This window comes from Nymphalis io, chromosome 17 (assembly GCF_905147045.1).
Source record: "Nymphalis io chromosome 17, ilAglIoxx1.1, whole genome shotgun sequence".
Taxonomy (NCBI): domain Eukaryota; kingdom Metazoa; phylum Arthropoda; class Insecta; order Lepidoptera; family Nymphalidae; genus Nymphalis; species Nymphalis io.
The window spans coordinates 9,104,627-9,131,196 of record NC_065904.1 but is presented as its reverse complement, the minus strand read 5'-3'; the positions used below and the strand labels follow the sequence as shown (position 1 = coordinate 9,131,196).

Sequence of the window (26,570 nt, the reverse complement as noted above, 5' to 3'; positions counted from 1 at the left end):
TAAATAAAATTCCAAAATAATTTCAGCTTATTTATTTCATAGAAGTACACCACAAAATCACTATAGCACCAAACATTACTTACAAAATGTACAAAATTGTGCCAGTTTAATATTAACATGATACAATATGAATAAATATTATAAAGCCATTTACAAAAAAAAAAAAGGATTTCATCCGAACATACTCTAAATGTGATTAAAGTTTAACTGAGTATTAAAGAGTTAAAGAGGACTACGAACAATATTATGATCATTTCAAAATATAAAATGAATTCCGACAAGTTCATAATAACCAAAAATTTTTTGGTGATGTAAATTTTTATGAAATTTTAAATGAAATATCGTTAGTATAAGGGCTGATTTTTCAATTCCATGTTGATTTTCTCCTTTTTTGTTTCTTTCTACGGTAGTTATAATATATAGTAGGCATAAAATATTCTATCTGCCATGTCACGTACATAAGGAATGGCTAAAGAATGAGTTTGACGTTTTGACAGTTTTTGTATAGAAATATTGTCAAACCGTTATTTTTGTAATAAAATTTACAGACGATTGAATAATCAGCCCTAAAAATATAGTACGTTTGCGTTAACAAGTGATTACCCTATAATAGTAAAATTAAAATTTTATTGACATTATTATAATTTCAGTTTATTTATAGTAGAGTCCATCATTACAATTGCGTTGTAGAATTGAGAGCTAAACCGTAATTGACAAATCGAAAAAAGTTCGAGAAATATATAATATAATATTAAACACAATCTACTTTATATATTAGTATTATTAAATAAATGTCACGCTAATAGTACAACGTATATGATTTCTGATAATATCAAAGGACTTAACTTTATCGACACCGTTAACTGAACAAAATATTTCATGTCACTGTCAATAATAGCAATATTTGATAAAAAGAACATCTAAATTACATGTATATAGGTATTCTAATATAAAGAAGTGTAATGTCTTCGTTTAGTAACGATTGTCTTTAGAAGCTAGTAGTTTTGAGCTTCATTAAAATTTGTACAAAATATGAATAAAAGATTACTAAACAAATTAAACTTGACATAGTTAACTGTTTTTTTTTTAGTTTTATTTATGTAAATATTATATACCTACGTCGACAATTCAATTAGCATCACGTAAAAATTAAATGATTTTCGAGTTTTTATATTTTGCACTAGCTGTAATGAAATTAATTGTAGATAAAACATAATTCCATAACAGACAAAAACATCTTATTTAAAGCGTTAAAATGTGATGTGTTTAAATTTCTGTGTTTAGTTGAAGCTGCTACTCGCCGTAAATATGTTACATTAAATATTTATAAATTAACGACATTCAAAATATGAGTAAAGAAACTACAATGCCCTAGGGAAATTTAATAATTATTTTGTCATGTTTCTAACGTTTAAAATTATATTATAATTACATTTAAAATAACTATGAATACTAAAATAATAATTTATTTAACAAGTCTAATAACCATCTCTCATTTAGTTATTTGCAAATATTTTAATTACAAATGCTATAAAGTTTTGTACTAAAACAGTATTGGGTATATAACTGTGTAGTATCAACTATATTACAATTAGAAATTATATATTTATTAATTGTTGGTTATTATGTGATCTTTATTACTTAAATCTAATACAAGATAATATAACATATATTTCAGCTCTGTTTTATTAAATAGTCAACAATAAGTTGGAAAAAATCTCGGGTTTCAATAATGGCGGTGTTATTATAACCTAGAAAAATCCCATTTAAAGGATTGTAAAACAATCCTCACCTATAGTACCCACTTTACTGCTGTCAGATTAAATTATCTAGATATATATAGTAATGTTATATTAAGAGGGTAATCAGTAAATATAATCCCTTGGTACATATTACATTACCGAGTAACAGTTTCATAGTATATCATATTTTTGTTTAATTAAGATATGCATGTAATATGTTAGTTTACCTTAATCATATAAACCAAATGTTTAACAAATTATTCCTATATTCTATTTGTGTTCATTTAACTAATGTCGTGTCTTTTATGACACGTTTCTTAACTCCTAGTCGGAGGCGATTGCAATTAAATTGTGACTAAATTGGCAGTCAAATACATCCTATCTACATTTAAATAATAACTATGTTATATAACTTAAACGTATTTCATTTTAGTATTATAACAAGTACATTTCACTTACACTATAAATATCTATACGAGTTATTAAGTTTCTGCTAAGTATAATAAAGCGCTGTACAATTTTATAAACTAAACGTATATTATACTAATACGATTTCATGATTATTATGTACACCAAACTTCATCGATCTAACACTATAAATAAGATAATAATTTCATCAATCACTACCAAACAGTTTGAAGCTATATAAATATCTCAATAGGGAGTTCTGTTGAGATAGCTTACGTTACATAAATACGGTGCTCGTCAACCGAATTTATGTAAGTACATCTATGGCCGACTGCTAAAGGCAGGCGTGAGGATTGTGAGAACACCAGCGAGGCCATAAAGGAGCTGCATGTATCCCTTTGGATACTAACCGTGAGCGTTGCGTATCGAGCCTCAGATAAACATCTGCCGTGGCACCTTCAACACGGTCGGACCATAATCGCTCTGCCAGTGCTGCGGTTCTTGGCCAAACTCTGGCGTCTAAGCCTCCAGAACCTAGCTGTTCTGTCCATTGACATGCTGCTCCACCTTCAACTCTCCAAGGCTCAACTCCTGTGGCAACTGACGGCATTTCTTCTATCCATGGTCTGTGTTCGTAGATTTGTTGCCATGAACGATACGGTCCGCAGTGCCCATCAGAACTGTCCCGCCAGGAACCAAATCCACAGTCTAAGTACCAAGCATCAACATGCGATAAAACTGCACGATACCCTGCGTCTAGTACGGCTCGAGATTCCGGCCATCGTGAAGAGCCCCACACTTGGACTCCATATCGTTTTTTATCCAAGCGTTCGAGGTATGGCGTATGGGTTAAACGTGAAGACCAGAGAAAAGTTAAATCAGGTGCTTTCCCTCCATTAGCTTGTTCCAGGGCAAGCATTGCTCGTCGTGTAAATTCGAACCATAACTCCATTGGATCTGTATCATTAAAATGTTGTGCCCAACAGCGTTCTGAAACTTCGTCCCCTCCTAGGTGGAAAATATCATCAACGCCGGTAAGTTGGATAATTTCTGTGTATATAAGCTCTAGTAGTGAGTAAACGTGGGGATTTCGCGGGTTCAACTGTCCACAAGGAGGTTCGCCGCAGTACGTGCTCCACGGTTCAAGTTCAACGCAATGAGCCAAGTGACCTAATCCTGCACCTGGGCCCCAGGTCCAAGCTCGCCCGACATGCGCCGGCGCGTCTACTTCTATTAAAACACGTATTCCACGTAGTCTAGCTTTCCTCACGATAGCTCGCACGTCGTCAGTCGTGTACACTGCTCCAGGACCATACGCTCCATGCTGCGCTAATTGTGGAGCGCTTTGTAATCTCAAAGGAAATGATTGAGAATCACTAACATGCCAGTGAAAGGTGTTCATTTTACTAGCGCCCATTGCATCAATTGTACGCAGTATATCACTAACAGGAAAATAATTTCGTGCTGTATCGAGAAGAAGGCCACGATACCGAAATTTAGGGGCGTCATCTATAGTAGCTGCTTCCAGAATTAAGAGTGAGCCAGCGTAAGGATCTAACCAAATCAATTGTGACAAAGTTTCGAAGCCATGTCGAGCACCGCAAAAAGAGTGTGCAGTTATGTCGACGACTAGAGATTTTCCAGCTGGTCGAAGACTTAGTTTGTAACTTTCGTCTGTATCCTGTCTCATACGTGGATCACCGGTTCCATTAACGGTGACTCGGACAAGCACGTCACGTGTCGCTGAGTCAGACCGTCTGTTCTCTATGGCGGCGGACTTTTCGAGTGATTTTAAGTCATCGCGCATCAACATAAAAGCGTCGTTTAGGTGTTCCTTTACTTCCCGTGAGGGAGAGGCTATTACTTGGAGAGATAATCCGCTAGAACGTACGCGGATTGCGGCAGTTGCCAAGCTAACGGGACCTGTAGGCTGTGGCCAAAGTTGTGTGGAAGCGCAGAGCATATTGCAAGTTGGAAGAGACTGAAGTATATTTGTTTCTGATGCCAAAAGTCTTTCGCAGCGATCGTTCCGGCAAATCCATGACCATTGCGGCTCCACACCCCTGCAACATATATTTGTTAAATAAACAGAGATTCATAAAAATACACATATATACTTTAATTCAATAAATTGACCATAAATGTAAAATCTTTAAATGTGTGTGTATATATAACTAACTGTGCCCGCGGTTTTACCTGCGTGCAAATTAAAGAAATCACTAAGAGCAGACTTATAATGTTTCAGTATGTTGTATGGAGTAACGCGGGCAATAGCTAGTTAAACGTATAGTATAGAAAAACAAAAAAATATGTGTATTACATAATTTGTTATATTTTTTTTAATCCGTACTATTTACAGTACAGTTTTGTTTAAAATAGCCACTACCCTAACAAAATATATTACAAACGAATACAGATAGAGGTTTACCAGGTTCCTGTTACCAGGGAGCGCCGTGCTTCTTCGACATACCTACGTTCGCTGCATATAACTCAATGCTATAGGAAACACGGCGGCAGTCGACACACTACATATACGCGTGGGCACGTTTAACCGACGTATGTCCATCATAAGCTAAACCCTATTTAATATGATTGATCATATAGATCTGAGCTAAACTTACATTAGATGAATTTAAGTCTCTGGAAATGTCCATTTTTTAACCTTGTTTTGTTCCTATAAACTTTGAATCATCATCATTTTATAGACTATCATTTATAGGTAGCTAAAGTTTCAGCTAATTCAACTGAACAGCTATTGTCGAATAAATGTCCAACATGATCCTTTAAATTGACACAACTTTTTATTTATAAACCGATTTAAATAAAATAAACACTAAATTTTAAGGGAAGTTTGCCCCAAAACATTAGTGAACCGCACCCAAATCAATTAAGGCACAAAAGTTTCTTAAAGATAAAATTTATATTACATTTTCAACAGTTAGATTATAGAAATACTTACGCAAACATAGATTGCAATGGTCGATGCGCAGAGTCATCAGTTTGTTGTCGCCAGTAAAGGACAGCTGCTGCAGTGCAAGCGGCAGCTGCAAGAAGCAGAAGCGCTCGCCGTAGCCGACCCACACGCGAGAAGTTTGCAGAAGCACTCCGCCATAGCGCTTCGCCCCAAGATTTCATCTCGCTAGTGACGGTTATTCACCTGAAACATTTCAACACACAAGGCACTCATTTTATAGTTCGCAATTTATTTTCGTTATTACAATTTTTATGTTTACTTGAGTTAAAAGTATGTTATATATTCCTGCACTAACGACCATCGACTTTATTAAATATCCTACTGATAATGTAAATGTGAAAGTTTGTATGTTGTTGTTACTCACGCAAAAACGGTTGAATAGATTTAGAGCATAGCAATACATAGTTTATATAACCTGAATTAAGATGCAAGATACTTTTTTGTCTTTGTAAATGACATGGTTAAGATCTAAGATAAGATAGATAAGATCCTGATTTAGATCCAGTGAGACATGAAAATTGTGTGATATTCAAAAGTAAGGAATAAAATATTCCAATCGTCACATCGCTTGCAATGTAATAGAAAAAATATTTTTTCCACAAAACGAATTTCACGCAGTCATATAGTCGCGGCTAGATTAATTATAATATATGATTACACATCAATCATCTATGCGCGATAAAAAGCGCTTATCTTACTAATACAATAATCGTAATTAGTTCCAAAAACTAAATCATATAAATATAAAAAACGCTGCGTGAAATGATGAGTAGACAATTTTTTTATTACATTTTTCCTTTATTATTTTTTAGGAAATACGTATATTAAGAACAGAATCACTAAGTGGGTTGTAAAAACACAGACACTTTGTATATTCCACAAAGACGAGAGAAAGTCGATAACGATAATTCTAAATTAAGTATAAACAAAACGAAAAGACTGGTTTTAAGATATCGTAATATTACTCCAGAATAGTAAACGTTTTCTAAGAAAATCCGTAAAAGACGACTAAAATTGGCATTGGTGATAAAAGATATCGGCGTGTCTATTTCTGCAGACAGACGAGCTAAAAGGCGCCCTAGATGTTGAGGCATTTAGGTCACTCGGCTGTGTATTGCACCTTTTGATTTATAAACCTGTGTATCTTATGTATTTTTAAACTTTGATATAAAAACATTCCACGATTGCATGACTGACCAGTTAAACGATACACTAATAACCATATTACGTATAGGCTTTTGACATTATTTGATAGTCATAGAAAATATTTTACATTTTATGTACAGAAAAAACGTAATTTGTATATAAATGCTTTTTGATTTTAAGTATTTTCAGTTAATTTAAAAACCTTGCTATGTTCTAAGGGGCTTCAACTTCACATTAAAAAAATAGTTTTTTTAACAAATTATTCCAGAAGTCTGCTCCTGAAGTCTGAACTTACGTGAGGCAATTTAATATAATTACTTTGTATTCAGGGACGACTCATTATTTTCACTTATTCATTCATACCGACAACGCAATTCAAAATATTGAGCAACGAGATGTGCGCTTTTGTTAAACTTTTTATGAAGGGGATTTAATTTTTTCTGATATATTCTTATTTTTTTACTATTAGGAAACTTTGAAATGCTACTCATATTTCATAAAGGTTTATCGAAGTTTTAGAAGTTGCTCTTATACGGTTCAAGTTCAATATCATAAAATTTATACTTATTTGAATTGAAAATTGTTAAAAAGTTAAGAAAATTAAATGGTCAGCTCACAGAGCTTAGAGCTATATCCATTACGCTTCTTCAATGTGGGTTGGTGAATACACAAGTAGTTGAATTTCATCGGACAAATGCGATTTCCTCTCGATGTTTTCCTTCACATTCGAGCATGAGATAAACACAAATTATGCACATGAAAGCTTGCTACGGTTTGAACTCGCAATCTTCATCTTCAAAGAGTCACGTGTTACATATTAAAATTTTTTTCGATGCTAATGCCACGCGTCACACAGCTTGGTGTAGGTAATACTGAACTTAGTAATAAAATCTGAAGGTCAACGCTTACAAAAAATTTATAGCTGACGTAATATGTACATATAATAAAATTTCTGTTTTTCTTTACTTGTTTTTTTTTTCTTAAGAAAAGCTATCTTTTTACCTGTATTTAAAGCTATATTTTATTATCTTCTTAATAAATAAATAATGATAATAAGAATGTTTGCATGTTGTTCTATGCGTTCCTAAACTATTCATCCGATTATGATGAAACTTTGGTGAAGTTTTCTGCGCACGTCCTGTCCCAAAACAAGTTTTTGTGTGTGTATAGTATAGTAGTTGTCTTTCAATATAAACGTTTTGTACATACCCTTATTCTACCTGTGAGAAGCCTTGACGGGTAGCTAGTATTCAATAATTTTTAAGATAACAATGGACTTTCCTTTTTGTAAAGTTACTAGGAGTACATAAAGTATGCAGAACGCGTCACTGAAGTTTCGTAACTATGAAGTGCACTACCCCAAATGCAATATTGAGGACATTTATCCGGGTCAAGCCACACAACATTTTCATCTACTTTAATCCTGTTACTTATATGAAATTGGGCTCTCATTCTTTTCACTTGAGTTATTAAATTTTGAAAGTAATTTTATAAAGAATGGACCGTATGCCTCATTTAAGATATACATTATCAAAATAAGGCACATGGTTTTAATTCAGTAAGGCCTAAGGTACTGGTAAAAAAAATGCATGTTTGTTTATTTTTATTTTATTTATTTGTAATAGACAGACTCGCAAATGGGCCTCCTCATTGTAAATGGTTATCACTGATTTATAAACATTGGCGCTGTAAGAAGTGGTGGGACAGGCTTGCACAAAGCCCTACCACAAGTATTCTATGCATTGCTGTACCATCTACGTATACATAAGATTGATTAAAACTTCGCATAGTTTTTGTTGTCACTTGTATGAAGGATTCTGGCATAGCACCTTCAACGAATATTACTTTTGTGAATTGTATAACAAAAATATAAACGATAATGTGTTTTAAATTGGTCCGTTTTATACATTTATTAATGATAAAGTAATGGATACTTCTTTGTATAAAACGATCGTATCTTATAAAATATTTATATACCAGAACGAACAGCTACAGTGACCGATGACGTGGTATGTGTGACGTGTGAGCGCGTCATATGCCTCAGTCTCTGGGGAATCGCCACATGTTAAGAGAATTACGCGCAAAACGACACTATATTAACTGCAACGTGAAATAATAAATCTACACTGTTAGTAACATTAATTTAAGAATTAATAAACTAAAAGTAGTAGCAGAGTAGCGAGTCGTTGGTTTGTATCTCTTCTTCAGAATGTCTACTAATATTCAATATTATTTTATACTTAGTTTTCGCCCGCGGCTTGAACCGCGTAGTGTGCAGGCGTTAGCCATAAATAAGTAGGCTATATCCTTCTTTGGGCTTTAAGCTTGCGTCATACCTAATCTCATTATGGTTTGGTAGAGTGGAATGGATTGTTTAGAATTGTGTTCCGTGAAAGCGTAACAGATAGACAGACATGGTAAATTTCGCAATTATAAAACAGTAAGAAAACCGTTTTTTAAATATTCAGCTGGTTTGAAGTACAGTTCATTTTGCCTTTATAACATCTTTTTACAATTTCGTAATAAAAATACAAAGGAAACCTATGAATAATATATATGGGTATGTTTTAATACAGTAGCGATTAGGGAATAAGCATCGAAATAAATTTCTTAGACATGGTCGAACGACTGTAGGCCAACTTCTAAATAATTCATTGTCATCGATCAGGTGTCTTCAACGATACTGGCAGGTGATACTACTCTTTAATCGAATTGTAGAATTATTTTACGTTAGGAAAACCTTTCTATTGTACTATCTACAATGGTTTATACAACAATATTAATATATCAATATTCAATTTTGATGCAGACAAACCATTTACATAATATAAAATAGTGTTTGCTCAGAGGTCTAAATTTGACCATAATCGTTATTGAAAATTTAGGATTATGAATATGCATATTTCGAATAAAAAAGTTACAAAAAATGGACTAGTGCCCTAATTAAAAGTAGCATACAACTTTGGAAACTTTATCGCTACATAGCAATCTCTTCCAGGCAACCATCATTATATTCTTATTTCCAAATTTTTATAGAATAGAATAGACTATACTTTATTGTACACCAAAAGAGTTACAGAAAAATTTTAAACACAAAAGTAAAAAAACGAAAACTATTTACGTACAAAAGGCGGTCTTATCGCTAAAAGAGCGATCTCTTCCAGACAACCTTTTGGTGAAGGACATGAAATAAACAAAGCGGTAAGGAAGTGAACTGATCAACTCAAATTTATATATATACTATACTTACTTCATATACATATAAATAATATATACATAAACATACATATACAATATATAAAAAATATGTAATTTTGATAATTATAATAATAAAGATAAATAATTCGCCTTGAGTCGGATTTTAAATGTATTAATAGTTTGAGATCGTCTTAAGTGGAGTGGTAAAGAATTGCATAGGCGAACTGCTTGGACAAAGAAGGAATAGGTATAAAAAGAAGAAGAGTGAGAAGGAATTTTAAGAATTAGATTATCGTCAGATCGTAGAGTGCGGCCGTGCGAGTCAATATGTACATATAATAAAATTTCTGTTTTTCTTTACTTGTTTTTTTTTTCTTAAGAAAAGCTATCTTTTTACCTGTATTTAAAGCTATATTTTATTATCTTCTTAATAAATAAATAATGATAATAAGAATGTTTGCATGTTGTTCTATGCGTTCCTAAACTATTCATCCGATTATGATGAAACTTTGGTGAAGTTTTCTGCGCACGTCCTGTCCCAAAACAAGTTTTTGTGTGTGTATAGTATAGTAGTTGTCTTTCAATATAAACGTTTTGTACATACCCTTATTCTACCTGTGAGAAGCCTTGACGGGTAGCTAGTATTCAATAATTTTTAAGATAACAATGGACTTTCCTTTTTGTAAAGTTACTAGGAGTACATAAAGTATGCAGAACGCGTCACTGAAGTTTCGTAACTATGAAGTGCACTACCCCAAATGCAATATTGAGGACATTTATCCGGGTCAAGCCACACAACATTTTCATCTACTTTAATCCTGTTACTTATATGAAATTGGGCTCTCATTCTTTTCACTTGAGTTATTAAATTTTGAAAGTAATTTTATAAAGAATGGACCGTATGCCTCATTTAAGATATACATTATCAAAATAAGGCACATGGTTTTAATTCAGTAAGGCCTAAGGTACTGGTAAAAAAAATGCATGTTTGTTTATTTTTATTTTATTTATTTGTAATAGACAGACTCGCAAATGGGCCTCCTCATTGTAAATGGTTATCACTGATTTATAAACATTGGCGCTGTAAGAAGTGGTGGGACAGGCTTGCACAAAGCCCTACCACAAGTATTCTATGCATTGCTGTACCATCTACGTATACATAAGATTGATTAAAACTTCGCATAGTTTTTGTTGTCACTTGTATGAAGGATTCTGGCATAGCACCTTCAACGAATATTACTTTTGTGAATTGTATAACAAAAATATAAACGATAATGTGTTTTAAATTGGTCCGTTTTATACATTTATTAATGATAAAGTAATGGATACTTCTTTGTATAAAACGATCGTATCTTATAAAATATTTATATACCAGAACGAACAGCTACAGTGACCGATGACGTGGTATGTGTGACGTGTGAGCGCGTCATATGCCTCAGTCTCTGGGGAATCGCCACATGTTAAGAGAATTACGCGCAAAACGACACTATATTAACTGCAACGTGAAATAATAAATCTACACTGTTAGTAACATTAATTTAAGAATTAATAAACTAAAAGTAGTAGCAGAGTAGCGAGTCGTTGGTTTGTATCTCTTCTTCAGAATGTCTACTAATATTCAATATTATTTTATACTTAGTTTTCGCCCGCGGCTTGAACCGCGTAGTGTGCAGGCGTTAGCCATAAATAAGTAGGCTATATCCTTCTTTGGGCTTTAAGCTTGCGTCATACCTAATCTCATTATGGTTTGGTAGAGTGGAATGGATTGTTTAGAATTGTGTTCCGTGAAAGCGTAACAGATAGACAGACATGGTAAATTTCGCAATTATAAAACAGTAAGAAAACCGTTTTTTAAATATTCAGCTGGTTTGAAGTACAGTTCATTTTGCCTTTATAACATCTTTTTACAATTTCGTAATAAAAATACAAAGGAAACCTATGAATAATATATATGGGTATGTTTTAATACAGTAGCGATTAGGGAATAAGCATCGAAATAAATTTCTTAGACATGGTCGAACGACTGTAGGCCAACTTCTAAATAATTCATTGTCATCGATCAGGTGTCTTCAACGATACTGGCAGGTGATACTACTCTTTAATCGAATTGTAGAATTATTTTACGTTAGGAAAACCTTTCTATTGTACTATCTACAATGGTTTATACAACAATATTAATATATCAATATTCAATTTTGATGCAGACAAACCATTTACATAATATAAAATAGTGTTTGCTCAGAGGTCTAAATTTGACCATAATCGTTATTGAAAATTTAGGATTATGAATATGCATATTTCGAATAAAAAAGTTACAAAAAATGGACTAGTGCCCTAATTAAAAGTAGCATACAACTTTGGAAACTTTATCGCTACATAGCAATCTCTTCCAGGCAACCATCATTATATTCTTATTTCCAAATTTTTATAGAATAGAATAGACTATACTTTATTGTACACCAAAAGAGTTACAGAAAAATTTTAAACACAAAAGTAAAAAAACGAAAACTATTTACGTACAAAAGGCGGTCTTATCGCTAAAAGAGCGATCTCTTCCAGACAACCTTTTGGTGAAGGACATGAAATAAACAAAGCGGTAAGGAAGTGAACTGATCAACTCAAATTTATATATATACTATACTTACTTCATATACATATAAATAATATATACATAAACATACATATACAATATATAAAAAATATGTAATTTTGATAATTATAATAATAAAGATAAATAATTCGCCTTGAGTCGGATTTTAAATGTATTAATAGTTTGAGATCGTCTTAAGTGGAGTGGTAAAGAATTGCATAGGCGAACTGCTTGGACAAAGAAGGAATAGGTATAAAAAGAAGAAGAGTGAGAAGGAATTTTAAGAATTAGATTATCGTCAGATCGTAGAGTGCGGCCGTGCGAGTCAATATGTACATATAATAAAATTTCTGTTTTTCTTTACTTGTTTTTTTTTTCTTAAGAAAAGCTATCTTTTTACCTGTATTTAAAGCTATATTTTATTATCTTCTTAATAAATAAATAATGATAATAAGAATGTTTGCATGTTGTTCTATGCGTTCCTAAACTATTCATCCGATTATGATGAAACTTTGGTGAAGTTTTCTGCGCACGTCCTGTCCCAAAACAAGTTTTTGTGTGTGTATAGTATAGTAGTTGTCTTTCAATATAAACGTTTTGTACATACCCTTATTCTACCTGTGAGAAGCCTTGACGGGTAGCTAGTATTCAATAATTTTTAAGATAACAATGGACTTTCCTTTTTGTAAAGTTACTAGGAGTACATAAAGTATGCAGAACGCGTCACTGAAGTTTCGTAACTATGAAGTGCACTACCCCAAATGCAATATTGAGGACATTTATCCGGGTCAAGCCACACAACATTTTCATCTACTTTAATCCTGTTACTTATATGAAATTGGGCTCTCATTCTTTTCACTTGAGTTATTAAATTTTGAAAGTAATTTTATAAAGAATGGACCGTATGCCTCATTTAAGATATACATTATCAAAATAAGGCACATGGTTTTAATTCAGTAAGGCCTAAGGTACTGGTAAAAAAAATGCATGTTTGTTTATTTTTATTTTATTTATTTGTAATAGACAGACTCGCAAATGGGCCTCCTCATTGTAAATGGTTATCACTGATTTATAAACATTGGCGCTGTAAGAAGTGGTGGGACAGGCTTGCACAAAGCCCTACCACAAGTATTCTATGCATTGCTGTACCATCTACGTATACATAAGATTGATTAAAACTTCGCATAGTTTTTGTTGTCACTTGTATGAAGGATTCTGGCATAGCACCTTCAACGAATATTACTTTTGTGAATTGTATAACAAAAATATAAACGATAATGTGTTTTAAATTGGTCCGTTTTATACATTTATTAATGATAAAGTAATGGATACTTCTTTGTATAAAACGATCGTATCTTATAAAATATTTATATACCAGAACGAACAGCTACAGTGACCGATGACGTGGTATGTGTGACGTGTGAGCGCGTCATATGCCTCAGTCTCTGGGGAATCGCCACATGTTAAGAGAATTACGCGCAAAACGACACTATATTAACTGCAACGTGAAATAATAAATCTACACTGTTAGTAACATTAATTTAAGAATTAATAAACTAAAAGTAGTAGCAGAGTAGCGAGTCGTTGGTTTGTATCTCTTCTTCAGAATGTCTACTAATATTCAATATTATTTTATACTTAGTTTTCGCCCGCGGCTTGAACCGCGTAGTGTGCAGGCGTTAGCCATAAATAAGTAGGCTATATCCTTCTTTGGGCTTTAAGCTTGCGTCATACCTAATCTCATTATGGTTTGGTAGAGTGGAATGGATTGTTTAGAATTGTGTTCCGTGAAAGCGTAACAGATAGACAGACATGGTAAATTTCGCAATTATAAAACAGTAAGAAAACCGTTTTTTAAATATTCAGCTGGTTTGAAGTACAGTTCATTTTGCCTTTATAACATCTTTTTACAATTTCGTAATAAAAATACAAAGGAAACCTATGAATAATATATATGGGTATGTTTTAATACAGTAGCGATTAGGGAATAAGCATCGAAATAAATTTCTTAGACATGGTCGAACGACTGTAGGCCAACTTCTAAATAATTCATTGTCATCGATCAGGTGTCTTCAACGATACTGGCAGGTGATACTACTCTTTAATCGAATTGTAGAATTATTTTACGTTAGGAAAACCTTTCTATTGTACTATCTACAATGGTTTATACAACAATATTAATATATCAATATTCAATTTTGATGCAGACAAACCATTTACATAATATAAAATAGTGTTTGCTCAGAGGTCTAAATTTGACCATAATCGTTATTGAAAATTTAGGATTATGAATATGCATATTTCGAATAAAAAAGTTACAAAAAATGGACTAGTGCCCTAATTAAAAGTAGCATACAACTTTGGAAACTTTATCGCTACATAGCAATCTCTTCCAGGCAACCATCATTATATTCTTATTTCCAAATTTTTATAGAATAGAATAGACTATACTTTATTGTACACCAAAAGAGTTACAGAAAAATTTTAAACACAAAAGTAAAAAAACGAAAACTATTTACGTACAAAAGGCGGTCTTATCGCTAAAAGAGCGATCTCTTCCAGACAACCTTTTGGTGAAGGACATGAAATAAACAAAGCGGTAAGGAAGTGAACTGATCAACTCAAATTTATATATATACTATACTTACTTCATATACATATAAATAATATATACATAAACATACATATACAATATATAAAAAATATGTAATTTTGATAATTATAATAATAAAGATAAATAATTCGCCTTGAGTCGGATTTTAAATGTATTAATAGTTTGAGATCGTCTTAAGTGGAGTGGTAAAGAATTGCATAGGCGAACTGCTTGGACAAAGAAGGAATAGGTATAAAAAGAAGAAGAGTGAGAAGGAATTTTAAGAATTAGATTATCGTCAGATCGTAGAGTGCGGCCGTGCGAGTCCTTAAGGAATTCAAATCGGTGTTTAAGATAGTGAGGAGAATTTGGATGAAAAAGTATACAGTAGAGAAGAGAAAGAATATGAGTATTCCTGCGAAGACGGATTGGGAGCCACTCGAGTTTTTTGCGAAATTCAGAAATGTGGTCATATTTATATCATAAAAAATTAAGAAGAAAAAGTTACTGTACTGTTTGTCCATTGCATTGTAATAGAATCAAGATGTTTTATTTCGATAGGCTAAATTAGTGCGAGACACGTACACACACAAACAACTAGCTTATAAATGCCTAAGCTTGAGAAGCGTCCATTTTAACAATAGTTACGTTTGTGTAATGTATGAGCGATTACAATTTTTGATTTGTTGAATTTAAAATGAAATCCATTAATGTACTTTATTTTATTTTATTGCACAACTGTGTGTTCAAACAAAAAGTGTTTAGGCGAAGGAACAACGGCTTTACGTGTTTTCCGAGGCTCGGGAGTGAACACATTTCCAGCTTCCAGACTCCGGGCTGCTACTGAGAATTTTCGACAGAAAACCCCAATAACTTTTTACTAGCTCAACCTGATATGAACCCAGGACCTCGGCGTCTGCGGCCTCATATCTAGCCACCAGATCAACGAGGCAAACGTATATTTTTAATAATCAAATCGAAGGTCAACTATTATTGGGCACTGAACTCTATCCAAACTATTGGTATCTTGTACGGCGTACAGTCTTCCCTATTGATGAATGGACAACACACAATGCTACACGGGGATTGAAATTTCTGTATCGATGCTGTATTGTTGCAAACATTCCACACCCATATAAAACTGCGATCAATGCATCTTTCTTATTCTTGCATTTGTTTTTTTTTAAACTGTAGATTGAAAGGCGTTTCTTCAGATCGGCATTGTTATTGAAATATATTATAGACAAATGTATGTAATATGTTTTTAGTGTATATTTCTTAGATAATGTGAGTTTATATTAGATCGAATATTTGAGACATTAAAGAAGTAATAATTATAAACGTTACTACTATCTAAATAATTTGTCAGTATTTATTTATTTTTAATCTTCTGAAAGTATGACCCGTCCCGATGACCTACTTCAAGAAGACTCCGCGCGTGTAGAAAATCATTAAGACTGCAACGTAAGCAAAACGAATTGATTAAGTTTAGATAAATTATATTATAAGATTAAAAAATTCTTACATTTATAATTAATAACCCGATTACGACGAAGACAAGAGGGTCATGGTTTCAGCAGGTTATAGAGGCATGTTCATCTGTTCCCGGATAGCGACAAAACTACCTATCACATAGAGGATATTAAAATACTGTATTAAAAAAATTGCCTTAAATAATAATATAGGGTATTATGTATTATTAGGTAAGTAAACAACCCTTAAGACAAGGTGACGTGCGATCGCGGCTGACCTTTAAATATCAATATATCTTTGTGTTAAATTGAAATATATAGTTGTTTTCTTATTAGATGATAAATAATAGAAGAGTTAGCAGATAACCATTTCGGACATGTTTATTTTCCGTCAAGTTTTATTTTTTAAACTTATTTTTACATTAATTATGAATTTATAAAAAAAACATAAAGGTGCTATTGAAAACACATTGGCCTCGAGGCCATAACCTCATATTTACTCAAATCAAATCGACAACAATATTTCATACATTCAATTATATCCCATCTAATAAGGTAATAAGTGAGCATTGTTACTTTTTTAGGTCCAATTCTAACGTGAAAGTCGTTGAAAGACCCAATTCGAGACAAGAAAATGTCAGAATATGATGTCACTCGTCAAATAAATGAGTTCGGAGCCCTCACAATGGCGGGAAAAAAAAACTGGCAATCTTGAGAAATAGTATGACATTACGTAGGAAAGAAACTTAAAATAATTGCGAGATATATAATAGTGAAATACTTGCGGTTTAGCAAGAAAACTTCCTTTTTAAAGTTAATAAAGTTAAAATTATTAAAAAAAATATCGTTTATAATTCGCACTCTTAATATAGCATATTCTAATTGCGGAGAAGGTTTAAGATTTTTTTGTAATATTAGCTGTGTCTGTTAATTCTGGACAAAGTCTAAAAAAGTAATATAATTAAATTAAAATACATTTTTGCGAAGACCGTTGAGTTTTTTAACGAAATAATATAGTATATAAAATTTCAACTTTACTATAGATGCCTTACTTTATTAATAATGAATATATTATTTATTTGTTAAATATTATATATTCATATTCTGACTTTTATTATCAATCATATGATCGTAAGTATTTTAAAAGCACTTACAGCAATGAACTATCACATGGAGTGGAAATAAATAATATGTCTAAACTATATTTAATTTGGGGAACTTTTGACTGCAAAAACTCATAAATAAAAATAAACCAGAAGATTCACCGAGGTTTTAGTATATAATATTATGACATAAGTATGCGTTTCGCAGTTACAATCGCTTAAAATTTACACTATTGACGTGACAAGCGTGATTTTCATGTTCTTGTAAAATTAAATGACCACTTATCGGGCCCTGGCCTCATCGTCTCGATAATCCAAATGACGTGTTCTGTAAAAATATGATAACCTCGATTGGTCATATAGTCAAAGTAGCGCGAATTTTCACATCTTTTTTCTTGAAATTAACTGAATGCACTTTTTTAAATAGCTAAGTGGACCGAAATGCCATTTGTTGGTAAGTGATCACCACCACACATATAGACATCGCCAATGTGTCACCAACCTTGGGAACAAAGATGTTATTTCTATACTAAATTTAATACTAAATATTGGTGTTAGGCGATAGAATATGCATATGATAAGGGGCTGGTACCTACCCAAACGGCTGTCACAAAGCCCACCACAAAATAATTAAGGTGAAAATAGTATAAATAATTATATTCTACCAAAAAAATAATTAGTCGGACACTCATAAATCGTTAATTTTGTATCGTGATGTATGATTATAATTAATATTAATTTTAGTTCTCGGCGAAATTACTTTTAATGTTAAACGCACGCTGAACATACGTTTTATTGTATGTATATGTGTATTTGATATTATGAATTATAAAGTTAAGATCGGATACAACCTTAGGTAAAACGAATGTAGTTATATAATAAATCAAGTGTAATTATAGCATATATAATATAGTAATCACACTGAAAACAAATCTTTATGTAATATTAGACGTAATTACCTATATTATATTCATCTTAATTTATATAATTACGTCTAGGTACAATCTATATATATATATATATATATATATATATATATATATATATATATATATATATATATATATATATCTAGGTACAATCAATCTATGTATGTTATCAAATCTCTGCATAAAATTTAATAAGGTAAAGATAAAAGTTGTTTGTTTTTTTTCTGCTGTAATAAAATAGAAGGAAGTAAATATTTAATTCGTTATCACACAAAAAAAAGAAATACAAAAGGTTATGTTGGATTTGATGTTTGACAATTTTACGTAAAAAAAAAAGTATCAATTGACGAATATTTTAGCACTTGTTGTGATAGAGAGAACTTTCCCTAAAGCTCAATAACATACCATTTTTCACGTAAGAAGTATAAACTAAACCCTCTGTCTAAAATAATAAACATGAAATTACACTATAGGGTATAAAATCGTTTAAAATTAGATTAGTGAACACAAGTACAATATTAGCTTTCAAATAACCTTGGAATAAGGTTGGAAATCGCGTGCTGATCGACTATTAAGGAATACGTACGTACCTTGCGGCGTGGGGAACGGCCACGGGCGGAGTGACAACAAACTTCAAAAGCTGGCCGCCAAGAGTCAAGACTGAAGCCAATTTGTGGAAATATTTGATCAAACGTACATTCGCATACAATTTTATTTTTAGTTTCAAGCATATTCGTGTTTAGTTTAGGTTACTAAGTTATTGCGTTAAATGTAGTTGATAGTAGAAAATAATGAGTTTTATTGATTAAAATACATAAACACGTAATACATATTGTACCTATTACTATACTGCCTACTCACCATTAATTTAATCCATTAAATTAATGATACTATGAATTTTATTGGCTTTTTATCTATCAATAATGGTGCACGAATTCTATACTTTCGCCGCGACAATATAACAGCTAGTTTACAAGTATTCACTATTCGCTGTCATTAATTAATTGTTAATAAATAATAATATATAATTTTAATCTCTAATACAAACAATATTGTCCATTATGTATGGAAATCATACATGTAAATTTAATATAACCATAAAAAGTTACATAAAAAAAATCTTTGCTTTCTATGTTTTAAGGAGTAGTGTGCAGAATTATAGGCAATGGTAAAAAAAGTACTTTATATATAGTATATATAAAGTTATTTTAATATACATATACATATTATTACAATGTACGTAATGTTATAAATAATATTGTTGCATGAGATGGGTTTACACTACATTGATGTAACACGATGTCGCTTACTATTTTATTATTAGGTTAGTATTTCGCCATTAGACTAGTGAGTCTTGTCGATGAAATACGATTATAAAAATATACAATAATTTTATAATCTATAAAAGTAAACATTAAAAAATCGTATACGAATTTAGACGACTTTATTTGATTTGATTGTAAATAATTTTTTTTGTAAAATATTTATGAATAACAGATGCTTTCGTTGATTTATTATTAAAACGAAATTAAATTTAATAAATTTAATTAAGTATTTGCTACATTGGTATGAGCTAAATAAGTAAAGCACTAAGCAATAGTCAGTTGGGTTTGTGTGACACCTACCAACACTGTTTTTCAGTGGTATCCTGATATGTGTATCAATAAAGGGTAATGAACTTTAAGGTACGTACTGCATTGCATTGCTGCTTTGTACGTACTTAATTATTAAATAACGTTCTTTATAAAATTTTATGATAATTTATATTGGTCTCATTATAAATTACAGTACATTATAAAATTCAGATATTTAACGATCATTTTAGTGAATTATTTAGTTTCACGAAATTATACGGAACTGGGCACTTTCGACGCTCATATAAAACTTTTTAATATCAAATGATTGCGATAGTCCACTGCCACAGACGCGCAGTCTCAGTTTTTGTACTCATCCATTTTCGGAATTACCCATACCCAAAGTTATTTAATTTCGGCACTCCGATCCGGAAATAAAGTTTATAAAAGCTAGTTCCATTTTCAAGGCTATATCTGTATTTGCTGAACGAACGTTGGCAGACGTTGGCGTCATGTTTGGAAGTTGGGGGTGAGGGTGGCGACTTCGGACTTGGTGAGCGTCACTCGTTTTTCGCGTGTCGAAGGAGTGGGACGCGTGCGTGTTTCCCGCCGAAAGTTTGTCGCGTACGCGTTGTGAACAATTTTTACTATGGTAACATTGATTATTATGATAGATACTTTTTAGTTAAAATAAATGGTATAAGTTTCGACGAATTCAACGTATATGTGAATGTATGCTTTTTGCAGGTACTGAATTTGATTTACTTTTTTATTACTTAGTAATTTAAAATCCTAATTATAATAAATTATAGTAATTTATAATTCTCCTAACGATGCTGAATTACATATAAGTAATCAATAGTTTAGTTTTAATGAAGTTATTTTTAATAAATTCAATAGCTACGAATTAATAATAATTTAATTAAAAAAAACTGCATATCATTAAATTGAGTATTTTTAAAACACAAACTATTTGAAGTTTGGGAAATTTAATTTATCAATTTGTATTATAATAAAGACAAATAGTAGCAAGAGTAATAAATTTTCATAATCCTAATTTTATTAATTTTCATAGATTAATAAAACTCTATGCTAAAATATGTATTCCACAACGTATTGCAGCTCGTGACTATTATATCTGTTAAAATATTCACAAACGAATTCTAAATGCCGTTTGAAGAGTAAAATCTTCACAATAAAGTCTTTAGGAATAAAATGTTCATTCTAATAGCGTGTTATAAAAAGTAGACTGAATGAAGGGTATATCGTAATATCTAGTTTTTAATTTATAAGAAACTGAATAGTTTTATTATATAATAAATTATATGTATAGGATTATAAATTATTTAATTTTAATTATTCCAATTTGTGGATTTTTTTTTAATTCATCTTCATCATTCATTATCTCATAATAATTATGTGTAAAGTTGTAACTGATTTAAAAAAAAAACAAATTGCATGCAACAAAAACGTTAAAATGATTAGAAAAATAACATTATCCTCTATTTTTTAAATATTAAAAAAATAATAATAATCGACGACTGATAAGTTGTGAAAAGGATTCATTACGAACCGGTAGCTTTACAATTAAAAAAATGACGAGTTAGAGGCGCTAAGATTCTATTATTTTTGAATGAAATATATTTTATTTAATATTTACTTAAAATTATCTGTTTAAATACGTTACATAGATTATTAGAATACATTATATACATTAAATAGACTGTATGTTAATGTACTCAGCAGGATTTAGTTCCGCATATATTTTTTGTTACATTATACCTTTAGTTCAAATTTTAAAGAGTTGTGTAAATACTACTTCACAAAACAACTATGACTGTACAACTAAGATTACAATAATGAATAGACTTAAGCAAATATTTCACAAATGCTTTATTATCATACGCCCATTATAATTTTAATATAATTTTAATTTATACTTATAAGTACGATATTTGATACAGAGCTTACTGTATTTTCTGTGTTAAGTAATTATTACGATAGGCCTTCGAGATATATTTAAAAATAATATGCTATCATGGCGATTAAAGGCCTTACTTATAAACGAAGCTTAACGGTTGTTTATTTGAATTTCCTCTCAGAACTCATTTCGCTTTTTCTGTCCTTATTGATTTGACATTCGAATGAAGAAGAAAAGTTAAACACGGCGTTGTTTAACTAATTTATAAGTAAGGCCATTTTAAGTTTTTTTTTTAATTTAAACCACAGACAAAATTAGTAATGCTATAAAAATTTTTGAAGTTATGCTTAAAACTACGGTGGAAAGAAAATTATTTCAAAAATATATTACACTACGAAGTTATTTGCGAAAGAGAGCTAAATATATACATAAATGTATTTTAATTCGTTAAAAACTGATGGTAAATGTATGAAAGAAAATCGAACGTGTATTACTTTATAATGAACTATAAAACTCGTACTATGAAGAAAAGTTTATACTCTTACGCGCGTACATATATACATATATGTACGCGCAACTTTTTTGTTTCCCTAATGTAAATAGTGTAGAAGATTAAGTATGACAGTTTCCTCGGATTAAATTTCTACTGGTTCAAGAATCGCCATTGGTTGATACTAGCAACGTCTTCAATGCAAGAGAAGAAAGACTAGTTACCGAATCATTAATAATGGTCGAGCTAAATTGCAAAGTCGTTTCCCGAGCGTCAGCGACATTCGAGAAATGTATTCATGTAGCATTTGCGAACAGAGCAGAATTTGAATGAAGCCATTTAATTAGAATTATTGTTGTTCTTTTAAACGCTGAAGAAGTTCTAACGCGCTTCACAGTTTGATCACGCGTTTCACAACATTGAAATATGCTTAATTCATCTAGAAACAAAATGCTTTCAGAATCTAATTTGTAAAACTTTCATAATTCGAATATTCACTTTGAAAGAAAAATAATACGGGCTTTACGATTCAATGTGATAATTCCATCTTTATTGTTGCAGATGTGCCTCGCGATCAGAACTTCGATTTCAAATCCCAGCTGATACGGCCAAAATTGAATACTGGCTGAAAATAATGTTAAGGAGCTTTTGAAGTAATTAAAAATTTCAAATAAAACGAAATTTTGAAAAGGAACGCGTTTGTTTATCGCGGCAGTCGCGCAGGCGGCGCCGCATTGTTGGTTGTGGCTCGTAGGGGCTGCTGGTGTGGTTGGTGGGCGGTGGCGAGCGCGGGTGCAGCAAGCGCACAGCGCAGCCCGCTCGGCTGGGCTATGGGCAGCTCACAGCGAATAGCCGCAGTGGCGGCCGTATCTCATGCGAAACATTACTACAACCATACACGACCAGACGTTGCACAGACCTCTGAGGCGACACATTATACCGTCAATATATTTTTTGTAAGGTCAGTCCTTTAGTATATGGTAATCATAAAACTGAATAATGGGTATTTAATGAAAAACAAATTAAGATATTATTGACACTACGAACTTTAAACAAATGGTGGCAAATAAACAAAATGTTAATAAGGAGATTTAGACAGATTATACATTAAAGAAACTTTAATAAAAAGCAAGTTCCGAGTAGAGTTTTATAAATAGCAAAGTTTTCTATAAAAGTCTTTATATTATTCTTTGTAGCGAAATTCCAACAGAAGTCTTTACAAAGAAATATTCAATATGCAAGTAACTGAAACGTACGATATTTTTCGTATGAAGATCCCACTAACGGCTTCCACGGCCACTACGAAGATCCGGCTATAACGCAACCAGCATATCCAGTATAATTTTGTATTAACCTACTTTGATATTAGAAGAAAAAGAGGGCATGTTTAGAACGAAATTAAAACTGAACTGACGATGTATGTCTGTAAAATAGTCGTAAGTCAGCAGTAACTAAGTTATTGCATAGACGACACAAATATAAAAGTTTATGAAAGTGAGGGACGTCTTGACCTCTTAGAAATATAAATAAGATTTTTCAATTTATTTTTAGATATATTCAATAGACTTTGTGACATTTGTAAATTTTTTCTTTTATCAAAACTAAGAATACTTTAAATTTGGAACGATTTTATATTATTTGTTCCGGAAATTGATTTTTATTAGTAATAATATCGAATGATGACATACTACAGATTGGTTTTTCTAAGAAAAAAATAATTAATAATGCATATTTTGTCTATTTTCATTCCACCCCAGACTCTCTTGAATAGTTCTCTCTATTATTTGAAGTTTCGGATTTCGCTACGCTATAACTTAAAAAATCATCTAGATATGTGTTCCAAAAAAACATGCAAAAATCTATGATTTTACAATTTAACGATATTTGCTAAAACATAAACAATAAAAATTAGGTCAAGTTTCGATGATATTAACAAATAACCAGAATGTTAAAATGAACTAAAATATTAGCTAATGTTAGTCAAATAATAAACGACCGTCCACGTAACTGAGATCATAAGAGCAATTATGCTTGTCAAAAGTTTGACTGCAGAGATTCCAACAGTTACGAAGTTATTGCTGTAGGACTATGATACGGGTATAACTTGACACGTGAGTAACAGTTAAGTTAAACAAATCTACATCGGGATTTCCAAATAATTCAAAAGTTTTAATTGCTATCATTCGGTAATGAATAGGTACAGTAGAAGGTATTTGCAATTATTATATATTATATATAATTATTATATATTATTATTATAAAAAAGCCGAGATGGCCCAGTGGTAAGAACGCGTGAATCTTAACCGATGATCGTGGGTTCAAACCCGGGCAAACACCACTGAATTTTCATGTGCTTAATTTGTGATTATAATTCATCTCGTGCTTTACGGTGAAGGAAAACATCGTGAGGAAACCTGCATGTGTCTAATTTCACTGAAATTCTGCCACATGTGTATTCCACCAACCCGCATTGGAGCAGCGTGGTGGAATAAGCTCCATACCTTCTCCTCAAAATGAGGAGAGGAGGCCTTTAGCCCAGCAGTGGGACATTCACAGACTGTTTCGGTTTTTCGGTATATATAATTATTATATATTATTTCTTTTATGGGGAAATAATTTCAAATATGGAAGCCTCGTTGAAATTACCACTATCTATACATTTAAAATCTTATTTAATAAATAATTAATATATATATATATAATTTCAGGGATCCGTTAAATAGATCAGATATTTTGTTGTTCACTATAAAAAATAGTAGAAGTAAAGGTGTCATCCTTGTCTTATTTAATGACATTGTTTTTATTGATTTCGATCGCTTCCATTCGTCACCCTTACCTGTATAAATATCGCGCGTAGAAACACATTTTTCAAAAGCAAAGTGCTCAATAAGATAAGCATCTCCCCGCGAGAGTTCCTAAAAAGGTGAAAAGGTTAAGACGTCCCATTATTAGCCGCTTAACTTTGTGACCTTTCGTCTCAGATGAATATCAAATGATGGAGAGGGATATAAAGGGCAACTAAAATATAAGATATTTTCGATTACGATAATAGATAGTGACTAGAATTTCCTAGACGACTAGGTTGAATAGGCTAAAGGACTACCTGTGTCCTTACTAATATCATAAATGAAAAAGTGAGTTTGTTTGTTACGTTATCACGTCATGAAATTTTGCATACACGTTGTCAGAGGTTCAGAAAAGGACGTACCTAACATCTGAAGCCCACACACGGAAACTAGTATATCCATAAAATCTTAGTTTCAAAAGTATTGTACACTAGCAACCCGCACCAACTTCACGAGGGATTATTATTGGTGTATTATTTGCTAAAACATTTTTAGGGTAACGATCTCTTACAGCTAAAAGCTATTCGGTTCTTTTCCAGTTTAACAAGCAACGAAGCACGCCTGTATGATATATACAGGCGTGCTTCGTTGCTTTATTTTTAAAATTTAAATATATGTATTTCATACGAATATCTTTCAAATATAGGTTTCTATTTTGAAACACTTATCGGAATACCGATAATTGTGTAAAGCTGAACAATTATAATAAAAATTATAATCTTTTTGTTATGTGATAGAAAATATTATTTCATTAACATACTAAACATACTAAAATAAGAATTCAAGTAAAATAATGACTTTATTACAGAATTAAGATGAAATTTGATAGCTTGAACCCCAAGAAAAAGCCTTAGACAACAAGGTACTTTCTTGATAAAAAGACTACTTAATATTAATAAAAAAATCATAGAATCAGAAGAAAGTAAAAATATGTAGAATGTATAGTTTTCAACTACATGTATCCTATGTATACTTATATCACAATTTGTGCACCAAACAGAGTAAGGACGACAACGCTTGGATGAAGCGGGTCCCGGGCGAAGAAAACTCTGCTAATAAGGGTCTTTAAAAATTACACTCCGGTACGGAGAATTGCGGTCGCAGTTGGGGCTAACTGCGCAGTCGTTTGTGTGGATAACGTTGAGCTAGTTTAATATGTATATAAGGTTTAGGTCAAAAATATAAAAATTATAATAAGGAAATTAATACAAAAAATATATACTATAAAAGAGTATAAAATGATCGGTAGCTTTAATTAACAAAGTATTTAAAGCTTTTGTTACCGATGATAAATTCCAAATTGCCAAAATAACAGCATATATTTATAAGAATACTTCAATTTCGATCACAATACAGGCGCCGTAATATTATCTACCTAATGGTATATTGTAGCATTAGTATTCTACTTCCTTAAAGTGGATAATGTATTCCCATTGATCACGTAAATCGCTATTTGTCACCGTGAGGTTGATAAGCCTTTAAATACTATGTAAGGTTTATAAAACGACGTCATTTTACGTCTCCTTTTAAAGGTCTGTATACATTATGTGGAATAAATTTAGCAACGCGGGTTCACTTGTACAC

The 26,570-nt window shown here is 31.7% G+C and overlaps 2 protein-coding genes across 5 annotated transcripts in view; one reads left to right on the top strand and one right to left on the bottom strand.

Moving 5' to 3' along the window:
• Positions 1-17: 17 nt before the first annotated feature.
• The window catches only part of LOC126774671 (probable beta-hexosaminidase fdl), a 95,045-nt gene continuing 68,492 nt past the window's right edge, over positions 18-26,570 (bottom strand). For all 4 annotated transcript variants that reach the window (XM_050496201.1, XM_050496204.1, XM_050496202.1 and 1 more), the window contains 2 exons: positions 5,110-5,307; positions 18-4,213 (listed from right to left, as the gene is read on the bottom strand). In XM_050496201.1, coding sequence (XP_050352158.1) covers positions 2,485-4,213; positions 5,110-5,285 — 1,905 coding nt within the window. In that variant the 5' untranslated portion in view covers positions 5,286-5,307 and the 3' untranslated portion in view covers positions 18-2,484. The remainder of the gene's footprint in view (positions 4,214-5,109; positions 5,308-26,570) is intronic.
• LOC126774689 (uncharacterized) overlaps positions 20,302-26,570 on the top strand; it is a 33,396-nt gene continuing 27,127 nt past the window's right edge. The window contains exons 1-2 of the mRNA XM_050496224.1: positions 20,302-20,476; positions 22,702-23,101. Of these exons, the coding sequence (XP_050352181.1) occupies positions 22,971-23,101 (131 nt within the window). The 5' untranslated portion in view covers positions 20,302-20,476; positions 22,702-22,970. The remainder of the gene's footprint in view (positions 20,477-22,701; positions 23,102-26,570) is intronic.